The sequence below is a fragment of the Nicotiana tabacum genome, chromosome 2, assembly GCF_000715075.1.
Source record: "Nicotiana tabacum cultivar K326 chromosome 2, ASM71507v2, whole genome shotgun sequence".
NCBI lineage: Eukaryota > Viridiplantae > Streptophyta > Magnoliopsida > Solanales > Solanaceae > Nicotiana > Nicotiana tabacum.
Genome location: NC_134081.1, coordinates 64,658,366 through 64,669,014, shown reverse-complemented (window position 1 = coordinate 64,669,014; position 10,649 = coordinate 64,658,366). Strand labels below are relative to the sequence as shown.

At 35.6% G+C, this 10,649-nt stretch overlaps 1 protein-coding gene across 1 annotated transcript; it reads right to left on the bottom strand.

Annotated features, from left to right (window-relative positions):
- Nucleotides 1–7,498: 7,498 nt before the first annotated feature.
- Nucleotides 7,499–8,284, bottom strand: LOC107786150 (uncharacterized). Its single transcript, XM_016607601.1, has one exon. The coding sequence runs from the start codon at nucleotides 8,282–8,284 to the stop codon at nucleotides 7,499–7,501; it is 786 nt and encodes a 261-aa protein (XP_016463087.1).
- Between the last annotated feature and the right edge of the window lie 2,365 nt (nucleotides 8,285–10,649).

Here is a 10,649-nt window from a genome sequence, read left to right as displayed (position 1 = left end):
TGAACTCTGGATGCAACTCCAGGACTTTTTGGATGGATTGACACCGGCCTCACATAAATCATTGAGCAATGCAGCTGGAGGCCCGTTGATGAAAAAGATTTCAGAGGAGATAGTTACAATTCTTGATGAGTTATCTGAAGGTGCTAATCAATGGGCCTCTAAGAATGCTAAAAGAAGAAGATCAACTGGTATTCACTAGGTTAATGCTAACATATCTGTGCAGGTACAACTTGATGCTATGGACAAATAGATAAGGAAGCTGACCTTAGCCTAAATACAAAGTGAGCCTCATATATGTGGAAGAGCACACCCTACTCATGAGTTTCAAGTCTCAATTGAGGATGTAAATGCTATGGGAAACTACAATTTCAATGCAATGGGTCAGAGGCACCCCGTTTTTTCATGGAGTTCACCCAGAGGTACTGCAAATGCTTGGCAACAAAACAACTCCAGACCCAAGGGACAAGAAGCTCCAGATTATCAGAATCGAGAGAGGCAACAATTTCAGCCTCAACAACCTAATAAGCCTGGTCTAGAAGATGTCATGAAGGCCTTTATTGTGAAAACTGATGAAAGATTTGAAGTACAAGGGGCAGCAATTCGAAATTTAGAGAAGCAAGTGGGACAAATTGCAACAATATTATCTGAGAGGCTTCCAGGCACTCTCCCTGCTGATACTAAGAGAACTCCTAAATAAACGGTGAATGTTGTGACCTTGAGAAGTGGGAAGGTGTTGAAAAACCCACCCTGATCCAAAACGATGTGAAACTTGAAAATAAAAGTGGGGAGAAGCTGAAGAATGAAGGTGATAGAAATAAGAAGGGCCAGATAAAAGTTGAGGAAAAGAAGAAGGGAGGAACATGATGAGAGTGAGCATATGCCTGCTCTACCTTTCCCTCAAAAGCAATATAGAGAAAAGCTGGACAAGCAGTTTGCGAGATTTCTAGATGTGCTAAAATAGGTTCATGTAAATTTGTCATTCACAGAAGTGCTCTCACAGATGCCGGCTTATGCAAAATTCTTGAAGGAAATCCCGAAGAAGAAGAAAAGGAAAATCTAGGAGACCTCAGTGGTCAAGCTCACAGAGCATTGCAGTGTGATATTACAAAATAAACTCCTACAAAAGTGTGGAGATCCAGGGAGTTTTACTATACCTTACTCTGTAGGAATTATTCATTTTGATAAATTGTTATGTGATTCTAGTGCCTCAATTAATTTAATGCCTCTATCTATTTATAGAAAACTGGAGATGGAGATTGGAGAGATAAGGTCTACACAAATATCGTTGCAGCTGGCATACCAAACGACTCTGAAACCCTAGGGGATAGTGGAAGATGTGTTAGTTCGAGTGGATAAGTTCGTATTTCTTGTAGACTTTATAGTGGTAAATATGGAGGAAAATAAGGAGATCCCCATTATCCTAGGAAGACCATTCTTAGCAACGGGTTGAGCTATATTGGATATACATGAGAGAAAACTCATGCTTAGAGTGGGTGAGGAGACTGTGAAGTTTAAGATGGATATAGAAAAAAGGTGCAAAAAATAAAATTAGCTGCTAGTGTTGAGTGGAAAGTGAAGGGCTCAAAAGAGAAGGCTATGGCGAGTGAGAAAGATAAGTGTGGGGAGTACCTCAAAAAAGCTGAGAAGAAGATGTATGCATGGATGTATGTATTAGTTCGAGCGCGAGGAATGGAGCCCGACTTGGACTCAGACCCCGACTAGATGTTCAGGGAAATTTTCTTTACCTTATGCTTTTTAATTGTGTGTCATGGGTTTCTTGAGGGAGTAAATTTGAAGGAAAAAAGACAAAAAGATTTTCTTTTGTGAGGTAGTATAATAATTCCCCCTTGGTTTTTCTTTGTGCCACGGTTCTTCTCCAAGGGTTTTGTTTGAACCGGGTGTAGTTAGGTTTATTTTTGTTAGGAGTAAGAAACCTTTTGCTATGATTTGAATTGAAGGAAATATCTCTTGACTTTATTACACCTTGAGAGTAGCGAGTGCCTTAGCTGTGACGCCTAGTCTTAGCTTTTGACTCTTGCATAAGTACCTTAACCTGTATGATCTTAACTTTGCTTAACTACTTTGACTAGAGTTTCTTGTTAGTCCAATCGTGAGTGAGTTATGTGCCATGTGGGTGTGAGGTTTTATGTATTCTATGCATTGCATTTGATGTCTAGAACTTGCCCCATGTGTTTGCAAAGCAAAATAGTAGTTGTATTCAGTCTTAGAGGTGATTTAGGCATTTCTTTGTTGAGCCAGTTATATGCTTTTACCCACCGAATTGTTATGTATCTTAGTTAACCTCGTTGAGCCTGTAATGTTGTTTCTTTGGCAACCACATTACAGGCCTACCCATTTGTTTGAATTGATCATCTATTTGAACCTTGTACCTCTCATGAGCACTTGAATTTGTTATGAACTTTGTAAACCTTAAAGTGTGGGGTGGTTGGTTTGGCTTTTGAGTGGAATTATTGAACTAAGGATGGAGGTGCACTGTTTTGAAAAAGTAAGAGCCACTTTAATTAATAAGGAAAGAGAAAATAAAACATAGTTTTTGTTCTTAAAAATATTCTTTAATAGCAGTGACTCTTGATGTAATTGTGCTTAGAGAAGTAGGGAGTTAATGTATATTGATGTGAAAGTGGAGTTTTGGTTTGACATAAGTGTGGGGTTTTGAACAATAAAATGTATGTATTAAAGTGCTTAACGAGGTGTAGTCACTCTTATATCTAAATATATCCTACCAATCCCGCAGCCTACATTACAACCAAATTAAGTCATATTTGATCCTTGACTGAATGAGCTCGATTAGTTGAATAGTGCACTATGGGCAAGCCTATGGTACATCTTTTGTGGCATATGAATATTATTTCTGAGGATGAGTGAATTCTTTCTATCTTGAGTTCCTATTTATTCTTAAATTTGATTGTGTGTGGCACTACTCTCTATTGTTGTGTGAGGCACTTAATTCATGAAAGAAATGTAATGTTGTTTACCTATGTGTTAGAGTAAGCGAGCGGGTTGTGAAATGTATATGGTGCTTTTGAGTCAAATCTTGAGGCTAGGATGTTACGGTATTGTACTTAGTCTATTTTCAATATTCTTGGTGTGATGAGCTATGAGAGTTGCTGAAAAAGGTCATGTCTATGTGAAGTGTAGTCTCATTGCTCGAGGACGAGCAATGGTTTAACTATGGGTATTGATAGTAGGCTATAATCTCGTGTTTTATTTGCTTATTGCACTCTAATTTACTGCACTTTCCTCGTTTACGATTTAATTGATAGTGTTTTGCACATATTGTATGTTTTATGCCTTGTAGGAGTGATTCCGAGTGATGTAGATATTGCGGAGCTAATTTGAGTGTTTTGGAGCTTTGAAGTATGAGTAAAAGCCCAAGGGATGAAGCCGGGATTGTGTTCGGTGGTCGAGGACCAAGTCTGGACATCAAAAATCAAAGTTTGCTCCGTACTCTGAGAATTCCCCACTGCCGTGGTGCGTGGGGCACTACGCGAGTGAAAATCTCTGATGTCTATTAGATATCAACTCTCTTGATTTCCCCACTAATGCCTCTTATGGCGTGTCTCCCCATGTGACGCGTTTGTGTAATTTTTACAGAGTAATTTTCCTATCTCGGCTAGAAAAATGTTATTTCATCAGGGTCCAACCCTACTTGGTATATATACATGAAAAAATATTATTTTTTGGACTTTTGACACATATTCGACCTAAGCAGGCTAAGGAGGAATTGGAAGAACACGAGCACAAGGATTTCATCATTCCTTCCTCACTCAAGACACGAGTTTGGATTGAATTTATGTTTTCCTATACTTTAACTTTATTTGTGATGAATTTCTCCATGTCTACGGAGTAGTTCACTTTTAGGGTTTGATGGATTTGGTGTTTTGATGATTGTTTGTGGATTATAACTCTAGTTATATGTATTGAAGCATTTTCGATGATTTAACTATTGCATATATGTTCACTTGTTCATGTAATCGAGAGAGGCATAACTTGTGATATCTTTGCATTATATTGTAAGTTGAGTTGATAGATTCTTCTTAGTGATCGAAAAAGTCTAGTTAAATCATTGATTAAACCTAGTTAGGAGAATAATCAAAAGAGATTTTCCTAAAGACTAATCCACTATGCATTCTTGCATATCTTCACGTTCTTAAATTGGTTCATCTTGTGAGGTTAAAACTTAATCAAGAGAGGAGGTTTTACTTAACGTTTGAACTAATAATTGAGTGAATTCAAGAAAATCACTTGAACATTAGAAGTGAATTATCTAGAGTTAGATCCCAAACAATTATCTTACATCTATCCTAGCAACCCATATTTTCTCTAACTAATAAATCCCTTGCTTATCTTTGTTTCGATTGTCATTAGTAAATAACTTTAGACTCTTAGTTACTTTAGTTAGAAGTCATATAACACTCAGGTGTTGATCATCTTGGATAGCAATAAAGCTAGAAACTACAAGAATACTATTTAAATCCATTCCATATGGATACGACATTATACTATACTATATTTGATTAGCGAGCATAAATTAAGTGTGTGTTTCGAGCTCGTCATATTTTTTCTTTGTGTTCGCAAATATAGGAACGCATTCATGGATCTTGGGGAGGCAGTGATCTTCGAGATCGCAACCAGGGAGCTATGTTCATGTAGAAGGGATCGTCGGTTGGGAGCATCAAGATTTTGGGCCTTTGCATTCGCAAGGGAGGGATCATGTTTGCGTATGCTCTCATGTGGTATGCATCGCATTCGCGACCAAGTCATCACATTCATGTGGTGGTTTTCGGAGGCATTCATCATTTTATGCTTCGTAAACACTTGGCACATGCCGTGTTCGCAAAGGGTATGCCTGGACATACCTTAAATATTCTATTTTCGAGGGCTATGGTTATTTTATCACATTTTGAGATCTAGAGCTAGAATTTAGACGGTTTTGGAGGGAATTTTCACGATTTGAATTGGGGTAAATAATTTTGACTTGGTTTGGTGTATATTTCATGATTCCAACCTTGAATTTAGCAATTAATTGATGAATCGAATTGAAGAAATTGGGAATTGTAGTTAAAATATTTCTAAAGTAAAAGTTGATGATTTGAGGGTCGATTTGAGGTCCGATTTGAATGAAACACATATATTTGGACTCGTATTAGAATGGGTATTCTGAATTTGTGAGTTTGGTTGGGTTTCAGGGTTCGGGCCCAGGATTAACTTTTGGGTTGACTTTGCTTAACTGAACCAAGATCTTAGCTTTATCGTTTGGGCTTGTTTTCTATATCTTTTATTGATATGATAAGTTATTTTGGCTAGATTCGAGTCGTACGAAGATTGATTCACGCTGGAAGGGCTTCTTAGAGTGTTAACTTAGCTTGTTTGAGGTGAGTATTTTGCTAACTTCGTGTAGGAAAAATTTCCCTTAGGATCTGGTCTAATTTGCATTATTTGTGCTATATGAAGCGACGTGTACATGAGGTGACGAGTTTGTACACGGGCGTATGTTTTGTTTGTGATCAGATTAGGCCTTATGCTATTAATATTCCTTGATTTTGAGTTGTTTGTTGTATGAAACATATTTTTATTTTGTTGTCATTCCCCCACCCTTATAATATTGTTTTGATTCTTGCAAACATTGTTGTTGAGTCGTGGGCGAAATGTTGTCGTGACATTGGTATTGTTGTTGTGGTGATGTTTTGGCACATGCGTACGTGTTATACGCGTGATTGTTATTGTGTGGAGTATAAGGGTAACGAGATGCGCATTTGGCAGCATAAGGGTGGTGTTATTGATGCGCATGCGGCGAGATAAGAAGGATTATGCGCGTGTTGCAAATAAGGGGAATACTTCATTGTGATGCACATGTGGAGAAAAGGGGGCTTATGCACATGTATCTATATAAGGGGAAATATTTTATTTTGAAGCTCACACGGCGTCATGAGGGTGGCTTATTGATTATGTTTTGTGGTATATCGGGGTTGTTTTTGATGTTATTCTTGTGTTGGAACGGGTTGCTGATTTGAACATATCCTTGCTCTCCTTAAATATTTTCACTTTGTGTTTTACGAATTGTTGGTTAATTTGTGGTGTTATCGCATGCCCTATTCCTTATTGATATTTATTTTGTTATGCTTTCTATTGTCAGTTTTATATTGATATTCTGCACATGTTATTTGACTAGTGAGTGTCTCGACTTGAACCTCATCACTACTCCACCAGGTTAAACTTGATACTTACGAGGTACCGATTGTGGTGTACTCATACAATGCTTCTGTATATTTTTGTGCAGATCCAGATACTTCAGAGCATGTTGGTCAATAATGAGTTGATCCCGAGCTACTGGAGACTTCAAGGTATACCTCATATCCCTCTCGCGGGCCTCCAAAAGGAAACCTACAATTAATCTTTACCTGTGAATCACATAGTTTTTCTTACATTTTTTTCATCATATAGTCATTCTCATTCATGTGGGGGATTGTTGAGTTTAAGGTATGAATGAGAAATAGAGGGGGGAAAATGGAGGAAGAACGAAAAGTTGAAAAGGGTCCCTCATCAGAAAATTCTTGTGCTCATATAGAGAAACACTTCTTCTACCTCTTAAAGAATTGAGAATAGAACAAGACTTGCGCCGTCATCATCGTTGCTTGGCTTCGGATCTGATTGATTGATAAATTTCTTATACCAAATTTATTTTCCTTTTCCTTTATCTATTTTTCTTTTTCTAAAATTACTCGCGTGAAATATTAAAGTAAAATTCACGGTTTAAATTTTTATTTCCCAACGGTAATTTCTAAATTGAATATCGCGAATTTCTCAAACAGTCCTTAACAGAAATTTGAACATTTTTACCAAACAGACACTTATTTCTGAACACGTGCCTTTGCACAATTTGAGACCCAAATTCATTGGCTATAAGTACAAAGGATTAGCCTAATTTTTCAGACAATAAATGGATTAAAATATCTGCATACATTCTCTCATCTCTTCTTTGCATTTATGTATAGTTTTCAAAACAAAAAACATAAGTGTTCAGTTGAGTTCGCTGAAATTCGGTAATTTTCATTGCCAGCAATACAAAATAGTTGTTCTGGGAGGAATTAATCCAACAACCTTAGGTAATAGTAAGGGGATTAAATTTCTTAAGAAAATACAATTTTCTGTCGGGCTCGAAACTTTTCTTTTTCTGTTTCTGTTTTGTTCATCTAACATTTTTTTTCTAGTTTTCGGATTGTGAACACTGATATCTAACACAAATGAATTTAACAAAAAAGGAAATAAGTTGATTCATCCACACATATTTTGTGCAATCTCCATCAATTCCCTTGCACTTGGTAAAACCATTATGCAGGTTGAGAAGGGATTAATAACATAACATATTCTATTTTTAACTCGATTTATACCTATGCTCTTACTGGTAAAAAAAAAAAAAAAAAATTATTTATCTTACTGCATTACATCAAAAAGAGAAAAGATGACAAAACTTGATTCAACCATTTATACATTCACTTTTAGAACCATCCCACGTTGGAATCGGGGAACCATTTTGGAAATTCAATTTAATTTTTTCACAATACACACGGATCTTGTTTCTCTTCTCCAAAACCCCGGACTTAAATATGACTTGAACATCAATTTTCAAATCAAAGAGAATGTGCCCTCTTCCTTGATCTTTAGCCATTTCATTGTGCACCGAATCCCCGGTGAAGCTCCGTTTAGAATTGGGAAATGCAAAAGCGTCAAGCAACATGAGGGTACTCTCTTTTGCTATTTCCAAATGATCAACCAACGAAGTCGTGTCAAGAACAACGTACTTGTATACCAAGCTACTCTCTGCCTGCTCTACCACGATTGATGAACGATGATTTGTATTTTTCACAGATACTTTGGTTTCCCAATTTGCTTTCAGCAACGATCCGTTGGAAATCTCAAAGGAACGAACAACGAATGATTCTACCTTAATTGTTGGCCAATATGATGAAAATACTGACCATGCGACCATGCTCATAAGAGATGCAAACAAGATTAAAAATACCATTAGACAGAGCATTACACGGGCGAAAGAGAATCCTTGCCTAACTTCAGGGGATACATAAGGTAGAGGTCTAGCTGGATAATTATGATTAGGTTGTTCATTATAATCATACAAATTAAGGGGTTGTGCTGCATTTGGATGAAATTGCTGATAATTATTATGACCATCTGTTTGGTAGAAACTTTCTGATCTTTCATAACCCAAAACTGGTTTTACTTCTTCCTTTTTATGACTTGCCATATTGATCCTCCCTCTCCCCTACTATGTCTTCTCTCATCTATGAAAGATATAAAGAGAAGATATTAGGGATCAGAAATGAGAAAAGACAAGTCTTACATGAGACAGAAAACTTAATGTTAAGCCAAACGACAAACAAATCTACTGGCTAAAAAAAAGTTAGACAGTTTAGAATAGTCCTATTATAGATGTTAGATATATAATTCAGCGCGCGGCTACTTCGTATCAAAGTATACTTGATTTATAATTTGTGAGGATTAAGATTTACACCAAGTGACACATTTTATTATTCGAGAAATAGAGATTATGATTCAAAATTGTTAAGCATAAATTGTATATATTAAAGGTAGTCATCGTATTTAATTAGATACAATTATCCAATTAATACACGTATTCTTATTTCAAATGAGAAACGGAATTCGTGCATACCTAATGCAGGGTCGTTAAATTTTCAGGGATTACAATAGAGTGATTGTTACACAGTGAATGATAATATACAAATTGTGGTTAGAAAAATGTAGGTATGATAATAGTGATTATTGGACAGGAATTCTACATTTTAATGAAGGCATTGTTCTTACAGTAAATACTATTATCCATAAAATAAAACATAAATTCCTAAATAAGTATGACGGTATCACTCATGGAGAGTCGATTAACAGTGGAAATCAAACATTGCATTGCTTATGAAAAGTTTTATATTGTTGTATTAGTTACTTATTCCGAGCGTACATTGGCAATACATAATTTTAAGTTGCAAACCTAACATCGTACATTAGCTATTTTGGTTTGTTTGTTCTTTTACGATTTGCTCAATTACAAAAACAAACATTTAAAATCTTTTTTCTAATATTTATCATGGCTATTCAAAAATACCAAACTCAAAAATACGATATTTCTATGTTTTGATAAATTTTCTTATTATGGATTAATTCAGGCTAAAAAGGTATAAATACAGCCCAAATTAGACCAACCTTTTAGATGGATTAACTTGGGTTATGTCAGCAATGACTCGTCACTGAACATACGCCCAGTCCAACCAGCTTAAGTTTGGATGGATTGAACGAGTAATACTTTCTTTGGGTAAATTTGAAAAATATAATTTTGATTATATTTTGATGAGGAATTTTCATAAATTACTATAGTTTAGAGCCTAATAACCAATTTACTAAACGTAATTATAATTTGTCTAATTATTATTCATAGCTATTGTTCAATTGTTACTAGTTTGTACCACTTGTATTCATGCGTGCACCGAATAAGGCATGTGTCAATTGTATTCGTTCGCAACGAATACAACATGTATCAACTGTATTCATTAGCGTAACAAATACAACCAAGGCGAAATAAAGAAATACAGAAAAATAAAATATTCTATTTGAGAGTCGAACTCAAAACCGCATCAACTGTATTCATTCGCTCAACGAATACAACCAAAGCAAAATAAAAAAAATACAAAAAATAAAATATTCTATTGAGAGTCAAAATCAAGACCTCCGCTTACTAAGTGGATGGTCTAACCAACTGAGCTACGAGAGCTTCTTGCTCTTTTATTTCACTTCAAAACAAATCATCTTTTGATTCAATATTACAAAGCAAAATAAAGAAATATAAAAAGTAAAATGTTCTATTGAGAGTCAAACTCAGGACCTCCGCTTACTAAGTGGATGGTCTAACCAATTGAGTTATGAGAACTTGTTACTCTTCTGTTTCGGTTTAAAACAAATGATCTTTTGTTATATATATATATATATATATATATATATATATATATATATATATATATATATATATATATGTTTATTTTTAACGTGTCAAACCAAAAGCTCATCTTGATGGTGTATAAAGTTCGTATTTCTCAAAGTATAGCCTATGAAGAACTTCAGTTGTCAGCCTCTGTTATGCGGGTCCGAATTGGCTCCAGTAAATCTCAATACACATTTAGATGGAAGCCATGTATCCCTATGATAATTTAATGGCCAGATTTCATCTCTTTCCTACATTCATTTAAAACTCTTCTCCGTCTTTCCAAACAAAGAGAGAAAATAAAAACACACCACCATATGAAATATACCCAATTCTTCTCCTCGTATCTAGTTCCATCGACCCACCTTATTTTCTTTAGAAGAACCTCTTCAAAGTGTTCGCACGCGTACAGCTATGGAGCAAATGTTGTAGAGAAAAAAAGTTATATTTTATACTACAGAGAATATGGATGTCACACTCTTAATGGTGACAATTGCGGAAGCTAACAAGGGATTTCCATGGTGGAAATTCCCTAGTCTACTCAGAAGAGAGACGAGAGAAGATATATGTTTCATATTTCCAAAATGAATGTCTAACCTCTTTCTAGAATAGTCCTCGGTAT

What these genes read in the sequence shown, in the direction of transcription:
- LOC107786150 (XM_016607601.1), bottom strand. Translation starts at nt 8,284, where the DNA reads ATGGCAAGTCATAAAAAGGAAGAAGTAAAACCAGTTTTGGGTTATGAA.